This window comes from Lissotriton helveticus, chromosome 5_1 (genome assembly GCF_964261635.1).
Source record: "Lissotriton helveticus chromosome 5_1, aLisHel1.1, whole genome shotgun sequence".
Lineage (NCBI taxonomy): Eukaryota > Metazoa > Chordata > Amphibia > Caudata > Salamandridae > Lissotriton > Lissotriton helveticus.
The window spans coordinates 522766768-522792641 of record NC_136065.1 but is presented as its reverse complement, the minus strand read 5'-3'; the positions used below and the strand labels follow the sequence as shown (position 1 = coordinate 522792641).

General features: G+C 44.4%; 1 protein-coding gene across 1 annotated transcript in view; it reads right to left on the bottom strand.

Moving 5' to 3' along the window:
* Positions 1-21851, bottom strand: part of LOC144753255 (uncharacterized) — a 54191-nt gene extending 32340 nt beyond the window's left edge. The window contains exons 1-2 of the mRNA XM_078641005.1: positions 21325-21851; positions 20235-20333 (exon numbers count right to left, since the gene is read on the bottom strand). Coding sequence (XP_078497131.1) covers positions 20235-20333; positions 21325-21366 — 141 coding nt within the window. The 5' untranslated portion in view covers positions 21367-21851. The remainder of the gene's footprint in view (positions 1-20234; positions 20334-21324) is intronic.
* Between the last annotated feature and the right edge of the window lie 4023 nt (positions 21852-25874).

Genomic DNA, 25874 nt, shown 5'->3' with positions numbered 1-25874 from the left:
GCGCTACCCTCATTCAGTATGTTGATGATTTGCTTGTTGCTGCAGATACTGAGAAAATCTGTAAAGAAGCCACGTTGTCTTTATTGCGTCATTTGTGTGAGTTGCATCACAAAGTGTCTCTCTCAAAATTGCAATATTGTCGGCAAGAAGTGACCTATTTAGGTCATCTCTTATCGAAGGAGGGAAGGAAACTGACCCCAGAAAGAATTCAGGCAATAGCAAATTGAGTGTGCCAAGAACACAGAGAGAAGTGCGTGCTTTCTTAGGTATTACATCATACTGTAGACAGTGGATACCAAATTTTTCCTTGCTGGCCAAGCCCTTGGTGGCATTAACGTGTAAAGATACACCGAACCCCCTCCCATGGTCTGAAGAGTGTCAGAAAAGTTTTTCCAAATTGCGCACAGCATTATGTTTGGCTCCTGTGTTGGGTACCTCCGACTACAGTAAGCCCCTTACATTGTATGTCCATGAGAAAGAGGGTTGTGCATTGTCAGTGTTGACACAGTTGTTTGGAGACACGCAGCGTCCATGTGCGTATTTTTCGTCGACTTTGGATCCGGTAGCTAAAGCATTGCCGAGTTGTTTAAGAGCAACAGCGGCAGCAGCTGTTTCTATTCGACAGTCTGCTGGTTTAGTGATGAATAACACGTTAATTGTGATGGTTCCACATGCAGTGGACACGTTGTTAAACAGAACCAAGACAAAGCACTTAACTAGTGCTCGATTGTCAGGTTACGAGTTGACATTGTTAGCGAGTCATGTGCACATAAAAAAATGCAACACTCTTAACCCAGCTACGTTGTTGCCGAGTGTAGAGGCATTAGATGCTTCAGAACAGCATGATTCGAAAGGGAGAATAGATCTTAGGGACACTCCTCTTGCAAAGTGTGATGGTACCTTATGGGTGGATGGTTCATGCTTCAAGCTTCCGAATGGTGATACGACTGCAGCATATGCTGTCACGACTTTGTATACAATTTTTTAAGCTGCACGTATCCCACATAATTCAGCTCAAGCAGCAGAGTTGATTGCACTTACAAGAGCATGTGTGTTGTTGAAAGGAATGAAAGTGACTATCTATACCGACAGCCAGTATGCATTTGGAGTGGCTCACAGTTTTGGACGATTGTGGAAAGAACGTGGGTTCCTGACTTCGCATGGAGCTAAGATACAGCATGGTCAGTTGGTGAATGAGCTTCTTGAGTCACTTACTTTGCCGTTGCAAGTTGCGATTGTGAAATGTAGCGCACACAAGAAGGTGACTGATGATGTTGGTCGTGGAAATGCATTTGCTGACGAAATCGCAAAGGAAACAGCGAGGAATGTGATGAGCAGAATGTATGTTGCAGGCCCTGCAAGATGGATTGGTGACGTTGGAATGTGTGAAGACACGATAGAGAGTGTGAAATCGATCCAAGCTGAAGCTACAGAGAAAGAGTTGACTGTGTGCAGAGAAAGTACGGGTAAAATGGATGCCAATGGTTGTTGGGTTGAATTGTCAGAGCATCAGCGATGGTTGTTGCCTGATGCGTACGTGCTTGCAGTGGTTACAATGGCCCATGGAATGGCTCACATCAGTGTGAAAGGGATTTGTAAGTTGTTGGCTCCAGTATGGCAAAATGCTGGAATTCCTAAGTGTGCAGAGAATGTGGTCAAGAATTGCATGGTGTGTCTAAAATACAATCCTGGTAGGGGAACCCCAACTCCAGCTGGTCATTTTGCACCTCCTACGTATCCGTTCGAGGTTTTGCAGCTAGATTTCATCCACATGGAGAGGTGCAACAATTTAAAATACGTACTCGTTGTTGTTTGTGCCTTTTCAAGATGGGTGGAAGCCTACCCCCTAAAGGACAACACTGCCTTATCCACAGCTAAAGCCCTTGTGAAAGTGTTCTTCCCTAGATTCGGAATGCCTAGAATGGTCTGGAGTGACCATGGAAGTGAATTTGTGGGTCGAGTGATGAAGAAAGTATGTGAAGGGCTAGGCATCCAAAATAAGTTTCACGCTGCAAATCACCCCCAATCAGCTGGACTAGTAGAATGCTATAATGGCACGATAAAGTTAAAACTGGCCAAGATTCAAGCGAGCACTGGTCTTAAATGGCCTGAGGCTCTGCCCTTAGCACTCCTATCCACCAGAATGACTGTGCATTCGCGAGTGGGACTTACAGCCTGATTCATGTACGGGCCGTTTTGCGTGGCCCTAATAGCGAATCATAGCGACTCGCTATTGAGGACACGCAAAACGGCATTCATGTAGGAATTGCTAAATAAATAGCGATTCCTACATGTTCTCTATTTGCGAGTAGAAATTTCCTACTCGCAAAAAAAGGAATAACTCCCCATTCATTCCTATGGGCCAAAAGGCCCATAGGAATGAATGGGGAGTATCCCTTATTTGCGAGTAGCAATTTACTACTCGCAAAAAAGATAGCGATTTTAAGGGTGCCAGGGGTGTCCAAAGGACACCCTGTAGCACCCCTAAAATGCACATTTGAACAGGTGTTGCGCACACACATGTCCAAAGGACATGTGTGTGTGTAACATGCAAAAGAAAAAAATGCACTAAAGTGCTTTTTACACTATTTACGCAATTTACCACCAAGTCAGACCTGGTGGTAAATTGAGACCAAATATAGCGATTTCGCTATTTCTATTTGGTTGATGAATTGCATTTAAGGAATCTCTATTAGAGATTCCTTAAATCCAATTCCTCGCAAATATGCGAATTCTTAAATAGCGATTTTTGCATTTGGGATGATGAATACCAAATGCAAAAATCGCATTCGCAAAGGGCCAGATTCTCAGAATCTGGCCATTTGCGAGTGCAATTTAGCTTCATGAATCAGGCTGTTAGTCCTTACGAGATCGTTTTTGGCCGCCCGGCCAACATATGGGGAGTGCCAAGGCCCACAAAGTTCAGTGAAATCGAACACCCTGTTTTGCTTGACTATTTGTACGAATTGACGGCTAAATTGCGTGTTTTACACCAACAGGTCCATGACACCCTGCCTCTGGTCTCTGAAACTCCAGGTCATCCCATCGACCCTGGATCCTGGGTTCTAGTAAAGAACTTCCAGCGAACAAAGAACGATCAGCCCAGGTGGACCGTACCGCATCTCCTTCTTCTCTCAACAAGATCAGCCGTTCGAGTGGAAGGGAAGAAACACTGGATCCATGGGATCCACTGCAAGAGGATCCCTTTGCCTCTGCCATTCGACCGGTGGGTCCAGGAGGGTGTCGCCGACTCAGAGACTGAAACTGTGCCACGTTTTCTGCCTTTCAGTGATGCACGTGTAAAAGGAACAATTACTGAAAGAGAGAGTGACAATATTTTGCAACTAGCTGTATCACCGTCAGTTCGATTGGACACTACAGAGCCTGAACTCCTGTTTCAGGACCAGACAGTACCTGGAAAGAAGCGCTATAATTTGAGGCCGAGACCTATGGACAAATAAAAGTTTTTTTTTTCGCTATTTTTGAAAGCGCAGCTCTCCCATCTGAGAAACTTGCTTAGTTTTTGCTTTTCGAACCGCCATCCGGGTTCCGCTGCTAGGGTCGCGATTGCCCAAAGTCTTTGGGGTGCAGCTGACGACGTTAGGTCGACAGTTCTGGTTGGTCTAAGGGAGTTGCCCTAGACTGACAGAAGCATTCCTTAGCAGAAACAACCTACCATCGCGAGCAGCATTTTAGAGAGGATGGAGTTTTTCGAGATGGAGAGATCTGCCAAAACTGTGAACTTTAAAGCTAGAATATGTGAAATGATGACCAAAAAACGTTTTCTGATAGTATGCATTTTTGTTCTATTCAGTGTAATGACGTTTTTTATTGGATACGTTTTATTCTCTTATCAAGTGACATTTGCACCCACTACATCGCCCGTACCTCCTCCTACTGTTTCCTCACATTCTTTTCAACCCCTTCCTGAACACGAATCAGCTAGGAGATTAGAGTTTATTAATAACTCCTTTGTTCAGCTCTTGCACCAACACCAACTTGTAATGAACACGACTAACTGTTGGGTGTGTGGTCTTATGCCTCACATAACGGATAAAGGTATCCCTTATCTGGTCCTGCCTTTCAGCCATAATGGTTCTGTGAGGGCATACAGAACAATGTTCATATATGCACATGAAGTCTACCCCCTACGTTCTGTAACAGACAATCCTAAGAATTGTGCTCTAGTTAAGGGTATAGTGGACATGATTAAGGAAGATATTTCTTACGAGACTATCCCGAGAGATGGGACACTAGTATACATAGGATGGAACGTAACTGGATATGGAGCTACTCTGAGTGAGAAACAGCAAGAGATCTTCCCCGATTTGGATTGTACCCCATCAGGGTCACCTGTGTCTGCAAGGTACTGGCAAGAATCCCAGAGCTCAGTTAGGGAAGAGTATCTGTACTGAACATCTCAGACTTCCCCTTCGTTTTTAGCAGCTGAGGGTACCTATTTCATCTGCCATGATAGAGCCTATACATGGTTGCCCCCTGACTTTTCGGGCACATGTTTTGTTTCGTTCCTGTTGCCTCCCACCTACACAGCAGCGGCAGACTACCATAAGACAAGGATAGTTAGAGGTGTGTTGAGTAAAGAAGACACTGCAGGACAAGAATTTGGGGACTTCGCAAAGGGTTTTCTGCCGTTCTGGGGACCAATGGTTAATAGCAGGAACATAAGGCAATTAACAAGGGTGGTTGAGTCCACAGTAGTTGAAACTGCCGGTGCCCTTAGTAACTTGACTGCTGAGCTCCCCTCGGACCGTCTTATGACCCTTCAGAACAGGGTCGCATTAGATGTCATACTTGCAGACCGAGTTGGGGTATGTAAATTGATCCAATCGAGTTGTTGTGTTTTCATTCCAGATAACGCTCCAACAGTGTACCAGGCCATCTCCAAACTGCATAAGATTTCCGAATCTATTCATGTGGATAAAGGAGATTGGTCGTTAATGGGATGGTTCTGGGAACTGATATCCGCCTGGGGGTGGAAAATTCTGATGGTCATTGGGATGGTCTTAGCCATTCTTTTCTTTTCCTGTCTATGCGTGCAGTGTGCTCCTGCAATATGTGGCCTCTGTGCTACATCATGTGTAAGGAAGCCTGTATCAAAAGACGAACTAAGTAATAGAATGATGTTACAGCAACATCTCAATGACTTTAGGAATATAGACCTGGACTCAGATTAGCATGAGGATAGGTTAATTGCCTATGTAAGGGCAAAAGGAGGGTTTGTAGTTCTGAAAATTCTGGACTCGTGTAATAAACTTTGTCGTAGCATGACGATTTTTATATCAAAAGACCGAGAAAGGCTAGTACACTATGTACAAGCATTTTTGTCATATTCGAGTGACGATTTCACCTCGAAATTGTCATTTTCGTCCTGAACCCTTGGCTTCCATTTTGTGTACGGCAGCCATTTTGTGAGTTGCCCTCACATAGGCTTATAACTACAGCCAAATTCGATTCCAAAGGACACGTACACCTTAATTGACTTTTCTGTGACCTGGGCAAGCTGGAACCATTGCCCCAGGCCGAACCTGCCCGGCCAGTTCTTCTCCCTGTGGCCGAACGAGATAGCATCAAGGCACAACATGCCATAAACCCTTTTCATCGCACACACACCCTGCCTAATCTTGCTCACAGTAATGCCAAGAATGTTTGCCTAAAGCTTAATATTTTGTATAAAAAGAGAAGCCTGGCTTTGTAAGATTGAGCAGTCTCCTGAGAATATACACGTGTTGTACTTCTAGGACACCTGTTACTTGGTTGCAGCCAATAAATTCGATCTTTGACTTCACCTAGAAGACTCTGAGTTTCTGTGTATGAATCAGGAAAGTACTCGAGGTCTTTGGGTGTTGTCCCTGGCACCGCTGGGTTACCGGTTCAGTACCGGTTCTGAAAAACCCAGTACCTCAGCTTCTCATATATTATTTCAGTCTATAAAATAAAGATCCCTCCAACCCTGAATTATGCTAGCGAAACAATAGACGCACAAGAGTGGGCCAAATTTGAGAAAGTGGAAGGAAAGATCTGGCGCCAAATATGTAACCTAAACCGTGCAGCGCCGATTGCAGTGCTTAGACTCAAATTTGGTCTCCTATCCACATATGTGTTATCAATGGCCGCGTGCTTAAGGTGGTGGAATGCTCTGATAAATGGTTCTGACAATTCACTAAGGGCAGCGTTGCACAGGGAAATATTTGTAAATATGCTATTTTTAGAAATTATTTAAAAGCATTAAGAATGTTTGGTTTAGATATGGATGGGGCAGCGATTCTATGTAAAACAGCCTTAAAAAAGATAATTAAGAAAACAATATATGAGGTTTCTCGTGAAAGAGATTCTAAATTGTGTTCAATGAACAGTAGTATGGATTGTATTGTCGGAGTACCATTGTTAAAAATCCCCAACCTTATGTCTTATGGAACCTGAAACATGGAGTACGTAGGGTGATCCTGTTATTAAGATTGAATTTATTACCCCTAAGAATTGTAACAGGTTCCTGGGAGGGTATTCCCAAAAATGAAAGGTATTGTCAGCTATGCAATTTCGGTATACAAGATCTCAATCATGTTTTGTTTGTGTGCCCTGCACTCCACTCAATATGACGTAGACATTTAAGGATTGGCTTTCTAAAGTATAACATCTCCACAGCAGAACAGGCCCGTAACTGCCTTCTGTCCCCTTCATATGAATTGATGTGTTTTAAAAATGTTCGCTTTTTTAAAGAATTTTAAAATATTTATTAAAATCGTAAAAAACTCTTGTGATTTGAATGTCCATAGCACTTGTATTTTCCCGTCATTGGCTAAAGAAATTGTTTGGTGCTCAAACTCCAGACAATCTAGAACGCTGCAGCCAGACTTATCCTAGGCATCCCACGTCAAGACCACATCACCCGGCACATCCGAGAACTCCACTGGCTCCCCGTAGAAAAGAGAGTGACCTTTAAGCTCCTCACTCACGCCTACAAATCCCTCCACAAAACCAGACCCCAATACCATAACAAAAGAATCTCCTTCTACGCACCCAAGAGAAGCCTCCTCTCCACCGACCTTGCCCTGGCGAACATCCTACACATTCACAGAACAGGAGGGAGAGCCTTTTAAGCAACCAAGAAATCTCACACATCCACAGAGCCAGAGCGGGAGGGAGAGCCCTCTCCTGCATTGCAGCCAAGACCTGGAACAATCTCCCCCTCAGCATCAGACGAACTCCCACACTGCAAGCATTCAGGAAGAGCCTCGAGACATGGCTCTTCAGATGAAACGGAGCTGCTTTAACACCCCCCAACCCCATCACCGCCTTGAGAATCTCACGGGTGAGTAGGGCGCTTCACAAATCCCTGATTGATTGATTGTTTAAAAGACTTAAGTAAATTGTCTAGTGCACTCGGGGAGGGTTCAACACAGGATGAGGCATGAAGAATTCATGCAATGAATTAATGGAGTTTTAAAACTGAACAGTGACAAATGTAGCAGCAAATAGGAACCCTAAGGGCAGGTTGAAGTCCATACAGTAGATACGGCAGTGTTGGTTCGAGACAGCGCATGTGTGCCATCTAGAGCCGAGACCAAAAAAGCAACCACTATTGTAAGTTAAGACCTTTGCCAGAAAGTGGATCTTTGAACTGTCTGAAAAAGTAAAATATCCATCTAGTGCTGACTTCATGCAGCATCTGGGCAGTGTTAAACTTCATACTAAAACCTACTCTTCAGAAATGGATCCATCACACTTAAGGACAATTGTAAAATTTTTCAGCTAGTTTTTTTCATTTAAAGGCTGGCAGCTCATAGGTTTTCTGCCTTAACAAACAATGGGGCATATTAGCAAGAACCTAGTTAAAATTATTGCTGTTTTAGTGGCTGAAAACTGCCGCTAAAACTGCGGTAATGGGCTTGATAATATGCGTTATAGAATTCCAATAGAAGCCCAGGTTAGATGTGCATGCCACGGGTATCTCTGTTAAAATTTAGAAATTAAATATTAAATTAAAAGAAATACAAAAAGAAAAGTGAGAAACTGTTATTTCTAATTTAAATGCCATATAAGAAATTGATGTTAGAGGATCTGACTCTTGCTGTAAGGTACATGAACCGCAAATCCTATGCCTAACGATAACGCTATCCTCATCAATTGCCCATTACTGTTATGCAATGTAACTCAAACACAAACCCCTAACATTAGCAGCATAATTTACGCCTCCTTTCCATAAACCTAAACTAGTCAATCCAGCAAAGTATCCTTAAACTTAACAAAATCATTTACCCTAACCCTATATCATACCCATACTTCATCTCTAGCCCTGAAGGTATCTCTAAGACTAACATTAAACAACAACTGTTCCCTAATTGGCACAATATAAATGGAGTCTAACACACACACACACACACATACACACACGCACGCACGCACGCACGCACACACACACACACACACACACACACACACACACACACACACATCCCTCTGGTGTTAACACTACAGTCAACACTGAAGGGAGTGCAAAGTGTACCATGATACAGAGGATCAAACTTACCTGGGTTATGATGTAGTGTCTGGCCATACCCTTTTCCCTGCCAGACGGATTTTAATGACCTCCTTATCACATGTTCCTAATGTTCCTTTTTGTAAATTTTGCATTCCAGCCCATTGATTACACTTCATCCGGCCTGAGCCAGAGTACAACTCAAGCCAGAGAGTAATGCCCCAGCTATAAAGTACAGCCCCAGCCTGAGAGTAAGGCTCGGGTGTGGAGAGTTTGGCCCAGGTGCGGAGATTCCAGCCCGGCTGCAAACTTAAAGATACGACTCATAAATTACCTCTTTGAATACCAAAAGTCGTAAATGACTTCTGTGAATACCAAAAGTCGTAATGTTAGACTTTTGTCTCAGATAACCTTTGTGAATCGGCCCCAGGACGTCCTGTATGTAACACAACTCACGAGGACCAGTGAAGGTTGTCTCCTGGCTTGGGGCAGTCACTATTTCAACAGGAGTTATGAACAGAGCCCCTCCCCTTTCCACAATGTAACTGTATTGTGTATCCTGTGGATGCAGAGCCCAGCCTTTAGCCAGGGCTGGTGTTAGCCAGGCCTGATCCTGAGTACTCCGCCACCCTAGAGTCCAGGGACCGGTCTTAGACCTGGTCTTGTATTGATTCCTAAATGCGGAATGTCTTGAAGCGCAGCCTTTCCGTCTGTGCTCTATCACTTCTGAAGTCATGAGTAATGCAAAGGAGGAAGTAAAGGTTGAATGTTCTTGTTGTTTATAGTCAGTTTAAGACATTGTTGCATTTGGCATCAGAAGCCCCTTCAAAATAAATGTCTACATTTCTTTTGTTTTTGATATTGTATACCTCCAATGCCTTTGTGGTTTAAATCTCTTTATTGATTTCAAACATTGAAAGGGAGACAGGACCTCCTGCTCCTGAAAGACAGTGCTATGCAGACATGACTAGTCAGCTAAGGTAACATTAATTGAGTAAATGCTAGGAGCGGGTCTACAGGAGGAGATTCCTAAACAAAGGAAGGAGTTCCAGAAACAAAATCCTCCCCCCCTCCACCCCCTCCCCCCCTGTACACAAACCAATAAAAGTAATAAGGAAAAGAAATGGGGAAGAGTGCCAGCCCAGTGTTGTTCAGTGTGGTCGCCTTGGGTTGCGCTTCTCAGGGATCTGCATGTCTGCCAGTCGTAGGAGCCTTATATATCGGGGACAGGACAATTCCCTGAATTCTGCAGTGAGAAGGGTCAAGAAAGGGCACCATAGCTCTGGAAATTAGTCCCCCCTACCCGCTACAGTCAGGGAAAGTTTCTCCATGCCCAGTACCATCCAGAGCCTCTGAAGCCATCCTCAGTGTGGGGGGGGGGGCCTGTGGGGAGTGCCAGTGTGCCAGTATGTTTTGCGTGGCTGCTCCCCGGGCAATGGCGATGAGGCGGCCTCTCCTGGATTTCAGAGGGTACATCAGTGGGTTGGGCATCCCCAAGAGTATGTACGCTGGGAAGCGGGGGAGTTGTGTGTCGAGATGAAAGTCTATGTCATCTAAACTTGTGGCCCAGTATGGTTGGATGCGGTCCAAAGCAGATGCTCCAGGGTACCCCCTCAAACATCGGTCGCTAATGTGAGAGTTGAAGTGATGGAGGCGTTCCAGTGTGTAATACCAATAGATGGCAACTTTAGTCAATGTCTCCGTAAGCCCCGAGTGGTACGCTGAGTGCCGGGCCCTGTAATATATGCAACTCCATTCTTTGTGGGACAGGGTCCTACCTAGCTCTCGTTCCCATCACACCCTCCCAGCGTTGTACATGTGGGTGGAAGCTGCTAAAAGGTGCTTATACAAATCGGAGATCAGTTTTTTATCCAAGGATCGGGTAATCAGCCACTTCTCCTAGGGAGTTAAGAGGCGCGGTGCTCCGGATTTCATTTGTGGCTGGAGTGCCCCGTGTCTGCTCTAGGTTGTGGGAACGGTATAATGCCTTTCAGGTCAAATAGGTGTCCCAAGGACTGGCACGGGGAGGGGCGCCAATCCTTAAAGGCTCTGGGGTCCAGTCCTGGCTTGAACTCAGGATTATTAAAAAGTGGGATCAGTGGGGAAGGAAATGACGTCAGCTCATGTGTTGTAGTGGTTCGGTCCCAAGCCTCTAAAATCGTACCTGTAATATAGGATGCGTAGAGGTTGGGTGGCCTGTGCTTCTTCCAAAGGAAGGGAATACCCTGCAAGGGCATGCCTGCGACTGCCTGGTCCTGGAACAAACAAGGTGGTCCCAGATACTAGAACGAATAGACCATAACTTGAATAAATTCAAAGAAAATATAACAATATTGTTTTTATTCACAACGTGTACCATAGAAAATTATTCATAAAATACATCCATAATTGATCACATTTAATGCCCCTAAAGAAATGGAGAGGGAAGGGTAGTGTTTGGATGGTGAAGATACTGAATGAATGAAAGAAACAGTGGTCACTATGACCTCAATTAACCAGAAATAATAATTAATTAACAAACTAAAATTCACTATTCATAAATTGATTAAAACAAAATCATGCCTAAGGAAATCACAAATGATAAATCAGGAAAGAGGCTGAAGATGAGAAGGAGTGTCGACGTTTCGACCCAAAATGATGCAGGCATGGGAGGAAACCTTGCTAGAGGGTCTTCTTCAGGACAAGGGCGCGAGAGGGGGCAGTGAATCTGCATAAAGAGTTAATAAATCAATATTAGTAATGGTCATAATGATCCATATTAATCATAAAATAGTTATAAATGGCCGAGACGGGAAAAGTTACTGTGAAAAAAACAATCGTTGAAAACAGGTCAAAAGGAGGAATACATAAGAAGGGGAACAGGTGTCTACCAAGAATTGGTTAGACACCACTCAGAGGTGATATCATGACCCAATCCTAATTAAGTGGACAATGCCTAATTTCATCTAAGGTTAGCTGTTGCTAATGCGTGTGACATCAAGCATAATGCAACCTTACCAAAATCAAGGTCTCTTAGAGATTTGGTAAAGAGCTCTCGGAAAAGGTTTGTCATAGAGGGATAACATAAACAACCAATTCGTATCGTGCAATAAGTCAAGGACATAACCAGATTTGTCAATAACCATAGGTATAGGATAACAACCATTATGGGCACATTGGACTGGTTACCTTATCTAGGGAACGTAATCAGAGATGGAAGAGTAATCCGTCACGTGAATCAGGATCTTATAAAGGGTAGATTATCAGAGATGGAATCATTGGCAATTGGGTTAAAATAGTTTGTCAAAATAAGCAACAATTAGCCATTCGCCTACCTGAAAATCTTAATAAAGCAGTAGGGCCAAAGGGGTTCCTATGTGATTAATCTCTCCACTCATGCATTCAATCTTGTTCTATAAAATGCAAAAATGAGTGCTTAGTATTAGCTGCACGAGTGTTGCCACAGTGGTGATTTTACTGAAGTAAAATAATGGTGAAGTGTCACATACCTGACACACTCAAGACGCTGGACTCTAATGAGGGGATCTGGATTGGAGGTTAATTGGAATCGATGGTGACGACACCCGTCGGGAGGTATTCAGCTTCTAGGAATTATAGAAGCGACTATATTGAGTTCTTTCCACAGATACTGCCCAATACCTAAATTACCGCATAGCAAAGTAATAGGTAGCCTACCTTATAAAAAGGAGGTTCGCGGGCTGTCAAGAGGATATACCGTATCGTATTGAAATGGCCACATGAGTTGGTGAGGGATCTGCAACGACATGAAGCCGGCGGGTAATTATTGCCGTATCATCAAAAACAGAGGTGCTACTATTTAAAGTAAAGTTCTAACTTGCACACCTTCAGAAGAGAAACGCGAGCTTACACGGGGGTTCAATTGGTCCACTTTAGTCGGCGTTCGCCGTTCGAATGAAAGAAAGGGATATTAACTTCCTGGTGGAAGTTCCGATCACGTGACCACCTATGGTCATGGAAACGGAGAAAAGACTCCCGAGGTGGTAGCCCAGTGCATTCCAAATTAGATCAGTAAAAATTTTGAGGAGTTAATTATCAAACAAATGAAAAAGGACTCCTCTGAAAAATATTACTTGTAGCGGAATGGGTCATTTTCGCAATATTATTATGGGTAATGTAGATCACGATGTTCCCCAAAACGATGTTATGTAAGGGGCACTCGATTGAATGCATTGATCTACCATTCAATACATATGGACATACAGAAACAAAAGTACACTCAGGGGCGATGTGTGACAGACTACAAGGGGTCTGTTTGCACACCTTGAGGCGCCATTGTTTGCAATGTCATGCATCCCGACTGAGATTAAATTGGTGAGGTATCCCAAATTGATACACCTAAGACAGAAATGTACGCAAGGGTCGAAGAGCAGGATTATAGAATGAATATAAAGAGGCAATACATTTGTTAATTGTTATCACCGATAAACCATAGACAGTGCGGCGTACCTATCCTACAAGATGGTAAGGCCGTCCCATCGTTGAATGTTTTGCTATCATGTCAATCACGGAAGCAATCAGAATACATATTCACAGTATTGGGTAACATATACTTAATACAACATAGGAATTCTAGATAACCATATTAGGCGTACCTATCTGGCACGATGGTAAAAGCCGAATGGTTACCCAGACCAATATCAACAATAAACGGGATATTCAGAGATCTAAATGTACATAATCGTAGATCGTATAAATGCTCAGAAATCTAAATGTACATAGTGATAGATCTTATAAATTCGCCATTTGGACAAAGGTACTTTCTGTTTCATTAAGACCTGACTTTACAGAATCAAACAGAAACATCCATTTAGCTTCTCGGACGTTAAGAATATTAGAAATACTGCCACCTCTGGGACCCAATGTGACTTTCTCCAAGATAACCCACTTAAAATTGTCTGGTGAGTGCTTTTCAGTTATGAAGTGGTCTACTAGTGGGGCTCCTACCACCCCACATCTGATCCTGCTGGTATGCTGCAAAATCCTGACTTTTGCCTTCTGTTGAGTCTGACCTACATAGATTAGATCACAATCACAAATGATGGCATAAATAACATTAGAGGTGTTACAGTTCGTGTGTGATTTTAAAGGGATCGGGTAGCAGATATCGTCCGATATCAGCGGCCAATGTTTGTTTGTAATTTTCTTTACCCTATTGCTTTCCGTTGAAAAGGTAGTTACGCAGACCATCCGGTTATTCTGTAGGTCAGTGTTCTGTTTAGGTTGTAACAAGCACTCACTCGGGTTATACCAGGCTCGTTTTTTGGCCTTTTTAACAAGGCGTCGAGGGTACCCCCTCTGTATTAGTCTGCTCATAAGGTCTTCGTCTTGCTCCATATAATGTACCTTATCCGAACAATTCCTGCGAAGTCGCAGGAATTTCCCAATGGGCAAATTATCCCTAAGGGACCTAGGATGGTGACTCCCATACTGAAGGAGCGAATTACGCTCAGTTGGCTTCCGAAAGAGAGTTATTTGCAGGGTGCCCTCTTTGTTGTAAAATTGGCCGCTGATATCGGACGATATTGGCTACCCGGCCCTACCATTGCATGCTTTCAAAAGGGGCAAAAACATCAGGGATCATGTTGTCCGATCCTTCCTCCCCCCGGCAGGGCCGGACTGGCTACCGGGCAGTTGTGTGTGCTGCCGTGCTGGGGGCTAATTTCGTTGATGTGGACCTGCGTGTGCAAAACGAAATTCGTTTTGCTTTTTTTATTTCAAATCGCACACAGGTCCCCATCAACGAAATAAGCCCCCACAACAGAGAAATTAGCCCCTAGCTCAGCAGCACACACAACTGCCCGGTAGCCAGTCCGGCCCTGCCCCCCGGTGGAACCCAGAACTGTGTTATCGCTTTGGAATCTTCCACCAGTGACAGGCCACCACAGATGCACCAAGTGTAAAGCTTGCACCAATTCAATTCAGACAAAGGTTTTCGAGTATAAGGATCACAAGATCCCTTTAAAATCACACACGAACTGTAACACCTCTAATGTTATTTATGCCATCATTTGTGATTGTGATCTAATCTATGTAGGTCAGACTCAACAGAAGGCAAAAGTCAGGATTTTGCAGCATACCAGCAGGATCAGATGTGGGGTGGTAGGAGCCCCACTAGTAGATCACTTCATAACTGAAAAGCACTCACCAGACAATTTTAAGTGGGTTATCTTGGAGAAAGTCACATTGGGTCCCAGAGGTGGCAGTATTTCTAATATTCTTAACATCCGAGAAGCTAAATGGATGTTTCTATTTGATTCTGTAAAGTCAGGTCTTAATGAAACAGAAAGTACCTTTGTCCAAATGGCGAATTTATAAAATCTATCACTATGTACATTTAGATTTCTGAGCATTTATACGATCTACGATTATGTACATTTAGATCTCTGAATATCCCGTTTATTGTTGATATTGATCTTGGTAACCATTCGGCTTTTACCATCGTGCCAGATAGGTACGCCTAATATGGTTATCTAGAATTCCTATGTTGTATTAAGTATATGTTACCCAATACTGTGAATATGTATCCTGATCGCTTCCGTGATTGACATGATAGCAAAACATTCAACGATGGGACGGCCTTACCATCTTGTAGGATAGGTACGCCGCACTGTCTATGGTTTATCGGTGATAACAATTAACAAATGTATTGCCTCTTTATATTCATTCTATAATCCTGCTCTTCGACCCTTGCGTACATTTCTGTCTTAGGTGTATCAATTTGGGATACCTCACCAATTTAATCTCAGTCGGGATGCATGACATTGCAAACAATGGCGCCTCAAGGTGTGCAAACAGACCCCTTGTAGTCTGTCACACATCGCCCCTGAGTGTACTTTTGTTTCTGTATGTCCATATGTATTGAATGCATTTAATCGAGTGCCCCTTACATAACATCGTTTTGGGGAACATCGTGATCTACATTACCCATAATCATATTGCGAAAATGACCCATTCCGCTACAAGTAATATTTTTCAGAGGAGTCCTTTCATTTTTTTGATAATTAACTCCTCAAGATTTTTACTGATCTAATTTGGAATGCACTGGGCTACCACCTCGGGAGTCTTTTCTCCGTTTCCATGACCATCGGTGGTCACGTGATCGGAACTTCCACCAGGAAGTTAATATCCCTTTCTTTCATTCGAACGGTGAACGCCGACTAAAGTGGACCAATTGAACCCCCGTGTAAGCTCGCGTTTCTCTTCTGAAGGTATGCAAGTTAGAACTTTACTTTAATTAGTAGCACCTCTGTTTTTGATGATACGGCAATAATTACCCGCCGGCTTCATGTCGTTGCAGATCCCTCACCAACTCATGTGGCCATCTCAATACGATACGGTATATCCTCGTGACAGCCCGCGAACCTCCTTTTTATGAGGTAGGCTACCTATTACTTTGCTATGCGGTAATTTAGGTATTGGGCAGTATCTGTGGAAATAACTCAATATAGTCGCTTCTATAATTCCTAGAAGCTGGATACCTCCCGACGGGTGTCGTCACCATCGATTCCAATTAACCTCCAATCCAGATCCCCTCATTAGAGTCCAGCGTCTTGAATGTGTCAGGTATGTGACACTTCACCATTATTTTACTTCAGTAAAATCACCACTGTGGCCACACTCGTGCAGCTAATACTAAGCACTCATTTTTGCATTTTATAGAACAAGATTGAATGCATGAGTGGAGAGATTAATCACATAGGATCCCCTTTGGCCCTACTGCTTTATTAAGATTTTCAGGTAGGCGAATGGCTAATTGTTGCTTATTTTGACAAACTATTTTAACCCAATTGCCAATGATTCCATCTCTGATAATCTACCCTTTGTAGGATCCTGATTCACGTGACGGATTACTCTTCCATCTCTGATTACGTTCCCTAGATAAGGTAACCAGTCCAATGTGCCCATAATGGTTGTTATCCTATACCTATGGTTATTGACAAATCTGGTTATGTCCTTGACTTATTGCACAATACGAATTGGTTGTTTATGTTATCCCTCTATCACAAACCTTTTTCGAGAGCTCTTTACCAAATCTCTAAGAGACCTTGATTTTGGTAAGGTTGCATTATGCTTGATGTCACACGCATTAGCAACAGCTAACCTTAGATGAAATTAGGCATTGTCCACTTAATTAGGATTGGGTCATGATATCACCCCTGAGTGGTGCCTAACCGATTCTTGGTATACACCTGCTGCCCTTCTTATGTATTCCTCCTTTTGACCTGTTTTCAGCGATTGTTTTTTTCACAGTAACTTTTCCCGTCTCGGCCATTTATAACTATTTTATGATTAATATGTATCATTATGACCATTACTAATATTGATTTATTAACTCTTTATGCAGATTGACTGCCCCCTCTCGCGCCCTTGTCCTGATGAAGACCCTCTAGCAAGGTTTCATCCCATGCCTGCATCATTTTGGGTCGAAACGTCGACACTCCTTCTCATCTTCAGCCTCTTTCCTGATTTATCATTTGTGATTTCCTTAGGCATGATTTTGTTTTAATCAATTTATGAATAGTGAATTTTAGTTTGTTAATTAATTATTATTTCTGGTTTATTGAGGTCATAGTGATCACTGTTTCTTTCATTCATTCAGTATCTTCACCATCCAAACACTTCCCTTCCCTTTCCATTTCTTTAGGGGCATTAAATGTGATCAATTATGGATGTATTTTATGAATAATTTTCTATGGTACATGTTGTGAATAAAAACAATGTTGTTATATTTTCTTTGAATTTATTCAAGTTATGGTCTATTCGTTCTAGTATCTGGGACCACCTTGTTTGTATCAATTATTCACCCAGGTCCCAGTGACTTATTGGGTTAACCCGTGTTTTTAAAGCACATGGTCCTGGAACAGCCAGTGTTTTTCAGACTCCAGGTGCTGCCACTCCACTAAGTAGCGGAGCCGGGCCGCATAAAAATAAAGCTGCAGATCTGGGATGCCAACCCTTCCCTGCTCCAGGGGGTAGAACCGCTACCGCCCGCCTGAACCGTGGTTTGCACCCTTGCCAGATGAAGTGTGACAGCTCCGACTAGGTCTGCTGGATCCAACCCACTGGGGAGCGTAGGGGAAGAGTCTGGAAGAGGTAGAGGACCTGGAAGAGAACCGTCATTTTGGCAGCTGCCATCCTACCCAGCCACGAAAAGAGGTAATGTTTCCACCTACCCAGTTCTCTGCGGATTAAAGTGTGAAGCCTGTCGTAGTTGGCTGCAATGGTAGCTGGTATGGTGGGGCCTAAAAGCACTCCTAAATAAGGAACTGAGGTTGAGGACCACTAGACAGGGTGTTCTTCCTGCAAATGGGCCAACATCTGTGCAGAAAGGGAGATGTTAAGGGCAATAGATTTTTTGTGTTAATCTTGAACCCCGAGGCCTTGCAAAGGAATGTAGTTCCACAAAGAGAGCCTGCATAGACTGGACAGGATCAGTGATGGAGAGCAAGATCTCGTCCGCGTACAAGCTAATCTTATGGACGTCTCCCCCGAATGTAATCCCTGTGATGAGGGGGTGAATCCTAACCCTCCGTGCAAGTGGCTCCATACAGAGCGCGAAAAGAATAGGGGAGAGAGGGCACCCCTGCCGGGTGCCCCTACCAATATGAAAACAAGTGGACGTCTGGCCGTTAAACCGCACCGTGGCTTGGGATGAGCGGTAGCAGTTGAGGATGCGGGTGCACAGGACTTCTCCCAGACCGAACCCTTGCAGAACGTGCTCTAAGTAGGGCCAAAGGACCCTATCGAAGGCCTTTTCAGCATCTATGGCCAATAGCATACATTCCTCCCGGAGGCGGGATGCCATTTCAATGAGATGTAAGACTTGCTTGGTGTTATCGCTAGTTTGACGCTGGTAAATAAAGCCCGCTTGGTCCGGCTCCACCAATTGGAGCATATAGGGAGCTAGCCTCGTAGCGAGTATGCTCGTATATAGCTTGAAGTCAATGTTTAGGAGAGAGATTGGTCTGTACGCACTGCAATTGGTAGTATCCTTCCCGGGATTCGGTATGACTACAATCGAAGCCTCCAACATTTCCTCTGGGATTGCTCCGGGTTGGGCAAATGTGTTAAACAAGTCATGTAACAGGGGGGGCCACTTGGTTACAAAAGGTTTTATAGAAGGCCGCGGAATAGCCATCCGGGCCAGGTGACTTCCCAAGCTAGAGGCACCAAATGGCCGCAATGACCTCCTCTAGCCCGATGTCCCCATCCAGGCTGGTAGCCTGGTCAGGGGTCAGAGACCGAAGCTGCGCAGTTTCCAGATAGTCGAGGCTGCGCTCCCGGGAAGTGGGTCACCCCCACAAGCAGGTTACACTACCCTCAGGGTCTCCGGAGTCTCAGGGCCCCCTTCTTTCAGTCCAGCGCAGTGTCCCACCGTGGCAAGTCCTGCTCTAGGTGCAGCCATGCTGCGTGGTATTGGGTGCAGCAATCTGGTGGCAGCTATAGTCCCCCCGGCCATAGCCGCTCCTGGTGTCTCTCTCTGCCCGCGTTGGTGATGTCTTAATTGCCTGTGCTAAATGCCAGGGATCCGCTCGAAGCCGCGTTGAAAGTCGCAGCCACTCACCCCCAGATACAGGGTTGCAAATCGTCAGTGGGTCTGGATCCCGGGCCTCAGGGCCGGCACGGCGGCCGGAGGTGCCTCCTTACCCTAACTCTTGACTGCTCCGTGCAAGGGTCCTCGCATGGCGGCGCTCAGGCGTCTCTTCCTGCTCCGGGGCCCCTCAGCGGTCGGCCGCCGCACGGTAGCGACACAAATCCCCCGCCGCCTGTGCGCATCGGGGGGTGGTGCCGGTGATGCAGTTCTCCCTAGGCCCCGATCTGGGCCTCGAGGCCGATGCAGCCTCCAAGCATGCCGCGGTAATGCGGGCCGATCCGCACCCTGTGGGGCCTCAGTTGAGTGGTGCTGGGGGGTCTCCTCCCCCTCTTCGCGGCCCTCCCAGGCAGCGGGCCCGCGGCGCACCACGCCACTAGTGTGGGCCCACCGTGGGCGGCTCCGCTGCACGAAGCCGGGCGGCCGCCCGAACTCCGCGTGAGTCCCGGAGGCAGGGCATGGGCCGGGACTCGAGCCGGCCGGGTTCCTCACAGCAGGGCCAAAGCGTTGTTGCAGGGCAATCCAGGGGGAGGTCTCACCTCAGTCCCGGATGAGGGGACAGGCCCCGTGGCTCCTCGCGGTGCCCCTCCGTCGTCTCAGCTGCAGCGGGGGTCTCCCAGCCGCCGGCCGCGATTGTCCATGGTGCCCCACCAGGAGCGCTGTCTCCCTTGGGTTACTATGGAGGCGATGGGCGGAAACGGCGGTGTAGATAGCGGGCCTCGGCGGGATCCGACAAGGACCGCCCCTGTTGTTAGGCCTCCGCCGCGCCAGGAATGTCGCCTCTGGGCTTGCGTTCACTGTCGGGCACAGCATCCCAGGCTCACCAACACAGCTCCCATCAGCAGAGCAAGACAGCGCGGAGTTCCGCCAACAATGTCAGTAGTGTCGGTACCTCCAGGGTGTTATCAGAAGCTTTTGCTGTGGACAGCAGGCAGGAGCTCGGGAGAAAATGTCCCACCTCACCACCATCTTAGCCCGGCCCACCCCTCCTATGCCTCTAGACATATTTTTGCTTTTCTTTCTTGTAAACTTTTATCTAATTTCAAATTATACTTTTATAAATGTGAGTTGCCACTCCAAGGGAAAGATGGAAAAAAGAGACAAAAAGAGATGCATGGTTCTTACCAGGTCAATAGCAAAAAGATAGCCTTTGTACTCTTCAATCACCCGATGGCTTTCGAATGGATGAGTCTTGGCGCATGTTTGAAATCCAATTATTATATCCTGCAAAGAGTGAAAGACAACTCACAGCATTAGGGAAACATTAACCAAACACAGGCATTTAGGAATAGAGATTCCATATTAGAAAGAAATTATAAAGATACAGTTCTTGATTGGACCTTCAGTGTTTACAACTGGCAATGGCAAATGGTTTTCCACTAGTAAAGCAAATATATTCAGTTCCCAGAAAGCATGTTTTAAGGATACCCCCTATAAAACTATGCTGGAGTGTCCTTACCATGCTACTGAAGAAGCTTCTATGGACAATAAGATGAGAGTTCAGTCACTATCTGTGTTCTGTAACTAGGTTCTCTCTGGTTTTCACATAAAGGAACTGCAAGGACAGTTTAGTACACAAGCATTTGGGATGAAGGAGTGCAATTTCTTTAGAAGGAATGCTTATCCTCACTTCCTCAAGTGTACTGTGCAGTGAATACACCAGATTCTGTTCTGCCCTTCATTCCTTGAGAAATCGCCCCCCTCTGACAACAGGTAGAAACAGACAGCTCTGTTATCTATTTGGACCTCTCTGAAAGAGTAATTTCAAAGTCTTCACAAAGCTTTAGATCTTCAGCCGATTTATCTGCTACATTGATTAAGCTTGATTTATCTTATTAATTCACTTGTGTCTATCAGGACAGATCACCTAAAGAGGCATAAACAATCCCTGATGAAATGCAGCAGTAGTAACCTGAACAAAGGCGCTATACTTCTAGTGTCGGCTAGCTTAGTCTTCATCCCCCCTGTGGAGGGTTTCCACTCATATGATTTGGCTATCCATGGGGTAGATATCACACTTTTGGGTGACAGGATGCGCTGAGTGAGGAAGGTGTCACCTGTCATCATTAATTTACCATCAGGCTCCTTTAATGAACTTACAAACCTGAACAATGAAAACCCAGATGCTCTTCAGTCCGTAAGACTCCATATGTTTGTTCTGGTCATACAGGGTGAAATTTTACCTAAGTGGTATAGAAATACACTTGATACTTACTGCATGGTGAGGAGTTGTGATGAACTTAGTAGAGTTTAACATCTTTCAAAGGTAACGTAAGATCAGCGCAGTATCATCGTCTGTGGCGAGGCACTTACCAGGGCACTCGAAAATAAAACCCTAAATGGGAGTGAATTAAAGACAGTCTGAGTTAAGAATCAGCATAAACTTCTGACCACTTTATGAGAGTAATACTTACAGAGGAGTGTTCATCTTTAATACACACTACACAAGTCTTCATCTCACACTTTGAAACAGCACTTAATGAGTTGGGCAAAATGTTTGTTATGTTATGTTATATCTTCTGGACATTGTAGAGATTTGAATATGGCCATGAATATGACCCAAAAACAACGAAGAGGGAGGACTGGGAGCCAGTAAAGGTCCAGTATCTGGGCTCCGAAACTACTAAAGCAAAAAGCAGTGGTGATACTGTTCCTTTCAGAAAGCAAAGAAGAAAGAAAGGCTGACAAAGAAGGGTGAATCCCTGGGATTATTTCTTGGTGCACTCACACATCAATGAAGATGTAATGTATCATCATCGGATGTGCTCCTCATAGGGCTGGTGCTGCAGTGCTCCACGAAGGGTCGCTTTAGCGAAGATCTTTTTAGTTTTGCTATTTGATGTAAGGTTCCAGTGTGAGGGCATTTTGAATGTGTGGTGTGGAGTGAATGGGTATAGTGAAATGAAGGGAGACTAAAACTGTCTAAGAGATACCACACTAGACTTTAATGTGACGGGTCCCTCTGCAAGATTAAAAAACGTGATTTGATAGGGGCTACTACAGGGACGTGATCTATCCAAGTAGCCTAAATCTGTGAGTGTGGTCAGGTTAACATGTTTCGCGCATGATGGCCCAAAAAGGATCCACAGTGCTTCTTCAGAACATAAAAAGGATGGGATAACCCTACCCCACACCTAAGACATAATATGCAGTGTAGGTATTGCCCTAGAAGATAATATCTTGTTCGAAAAGTTTAAAATTGATCATCCAACCTAGAAACTAAATGAGAAAATAAAGAAAACAAACTGTACACAAATTTGTTTCATGTATGGCAAGAAACTCATGTAGTCCTTTTCAGAAGGGAGCAACAGTGTATTTTCTGCCTCTCCACGAACAGCAAAGGTCTGAATGATGAAATCCCTTGGTGCAATGTGTAATTCCTAGGTCAGTCTCCTGCAAAATCAGATACTCTCTTACAATGGATTTATTGACATTCGGTCATATATGGGATCTGATCTACCATTTCACCATTGAGACTATGTAACATATCAAATCAAATCAAGAATATTTATTGAGCGCACAAATCACCCGAAAGTCTCCTGGCGCTGGTGGATGACTCGGAATTGTCAGCATGTACAGGTAAGAAACTAATGGTCGAGCAGCCATGTTTTTAATTCCTGGCGAAAGTGGTTATGGTCAGAGGTGATGCACAGGTATAAAGGTAGTTTGTTCCAGAGGGTTTTTGCGAGAGAGGAAATAGCCCGACCCCTGTTTTTTCACAGTGCGAACTCTGAAAGGAGTGATAAGGGATTTGTAACTGGATCTTAAGGGCCTGTTTGGCTGGTACAAGTTGAGTTTTTAAGTCCAGTAGCTGGGACATCTACCATACATGTTTTTAAGTGCTAGGCATAAGGTCTTAAAGCAGGTTCTCTTCTTCACTGGCAACCAGTGAAGATGTATTAGGCTGGGCGCTGAGGGGGATCCAGATGGAAGCTTTAGCACCAGCCTGGCTGCTGACTTTTGCAGGATCTGAAACCTCAAGCCTGGAGAGAAGATCTGCATTTATTGCTGTCAGCAGAGCATTGCCGTAATTCATACGGCTGATAATCGATCCCTTTACTAATGGTTTCCTGGCTTCTAGCGGGATCCACTTAAACACTTTGCGCTGATTGCACATAATGCCAAAACAGTAGCCAATTATGTGGTTAACCTATTTTTTTCATTGATAATTGATTATCAATTTGGATTCCTAGATTCCTCACTGTCTGCTTTGGGGATAGGCAGGAACCAAGGTTTTGGGGCCACCAGTCATCAGGTCAGTGCTCATTGGCCTTACCAAAGACTACTATCTCAGTTTTGCTTCCGTTTAATTGTCGGTTGGTGTTCATCCACCTATTCTTAAAACGTGATTTTGTGTCCATAGGGTCAGGACCAATGGTGATCAGAATCTGCATGTCATTGGCATATGACACTACGCTAAAGCCGTACGATCTGATCACCGTAGCCAGTGGAGTCATATAAAGATTAAACAACGTACGGCTCAGAATTGAGCCCTGTGGCACTCCCATCTTGACAGGCCTACTGCATTAAACTAAATCGCCTATCTGTACTGCAGTAACTCGATCCATTAGATAACTTTTAAGCCGTTTAAGGGCCTTCTCCCTGACACCAATTTACCAGAGCCGTTGTTCAAGAATGCTATGGGATATGGTGTCAAAAGCAGTTGATAGATCTAGCAGGAGAAGAATAGATGACTGCCCTCAATCCAATGCTAATCTGATGTTGTCTGTAACTTCTACCAGCGCTGTTTCAGTACTATGGGCGGCCCTGAAACCTGACTGTGAAGGATCGAGTAATCCATCACTCTCGAGATGGTCAACATATGGAACACCCTGCTATGGAGTCTCATACACCACACAAAGCAGTGCTTATGATAAGCCTTTTGCGACTTGCCATGGGTCTCTTTTTCATTACCAAAATTGTTTCTGTTGATACAATGAGGTGGTACAATCCATAAGAAAACATTTAACTGTGTTAGTCTACTGTTTTAGACGCCGCTTTACTAATATAATTGATGACTTTGGGCCAGCCCACATTTAACTGCTACCCATTCCAAGATGGCCACCACAGAAGGATGATACTTCTGCTATACCAGCACATGAGGGGCTCGCTTCTATGAGTTCCAGCATACCCCTTCTCTTCTCTCTTATCCTCATTAGCCATTGGCCCAATAGCGCTCTCCAAGCATGCTAATCCATTGGCGGTGTACCTCTTAGACGCCTGTGTTACTTATTAAATGTGACCGCCCATATTTACAGCATGAACACAGACGCCAATATGCCTAGATTCCACCATGAGGGATGGCTAGCACTTATGTGCACCTGTCTTGCTCCCCGTTCCTATATATGGATGAGCAATTAGGTGCACCACAAGTTTCTCTTACTGTCAACTTCCAGTAAGAAAACCTTCAACTGTCTTAGTTTACTGCTTAGATGCCACCTTCCAAAAACTATGGTTGACTTTGGTTTGGCCAGCATTTGAGCATTACACACTTTGAGAAGGCCGCCATTGCGGGATGATACCTCTGTTACACCAGCATGCGAGGGGCTTGCTCCTATTGGCTCAAGGTTGCCCCTCCTCTCCTCATTGGCCATTTGGTCATCATTTCTTCCCGCAGGTGCACACACCACACCTGTAAAAATTACTCCGATTAACTGCACCTTAAAGCAGAGGAGGATAGGTCTCTTGCGCTCTCCGTGCAGAAACCACGTGAGTATGGTTGCTTCTCTTGAATATTACCTATTTTTCTTTTTTTTCAACTCTAAGGCCATTTTGGTGTCTTTGATGTACTGTTTCTTAATAATGACTATCATTTCTCTTTCCACAGTTAGCACCTGAGTGCTACTCTCTGCTTTTGACCTATGGGGCATAATACATTGAATCAAAGGGTAAGACCCTGCACTCACACCTGAGGACAACCAATCACTTATGATGCGATGTGTAACACCAACAGGGATTGGTTTTATGTTGTCTGTTCCACATATGTCCACTTGCTTTATCTGTTATATTGTAAGTACAAGTGTGTTTTTTACATTTTTCACGTTGTGATGACTGATCAGCACCAACAATAGCATGCACATTTGTACCTTTGGAGACAGTGTGATACAGTGAGCTGGAAAAGTGATTCCGGGAAATCATTGGACCATATATAATAAACATTTGCTTACTGTGTGTTTTTTTTTATCATATTCTCATTTATTTTCTGGATTTGAAAATCATTCATTCAAATAATCTTTATTTCGGTCAAGGGCCTTAAAAGATAGAAAGTACAATTAAAAAAAAGCCATCATTACAACTGTGTGTATCATCATTGGATTAAAGAGTACAAAATTTCATTTCATGAAGGCTAAAGATACGATTAAACAAGCATTTGCATAGCCAATAGGTCTCGCCTTTGGGACCTTATAAGTGTTTAGACATGCAACAGTTGATGTTGTTGCACCAAAGATATTGTGCTGCATAACTAAATACTTATAAGGTCCCAAAAGCGAGACCTATTGGCTATGCCAATGCTTGCTTTGTGTGGGAGAGTGTTGCAGTTTCAGTGGTTTGCCTTGTGTGGTGCTGGACCTACCACGGTTTGTTTTTGGCAGTATTACCTTACAGGTGTACATTTTGCTCCACCCACTTCTTTAGGGAGTGGAAACGTGTAAGTCAACACCTCGGAGTAACTTTCTACAGAGATTCTGTGAAAAGTCAAACGTAGTAAAGATACTCAAAAGTGCAATAGTAAAGTTACATGTGCAACTTGCTCACAAGTGTAAA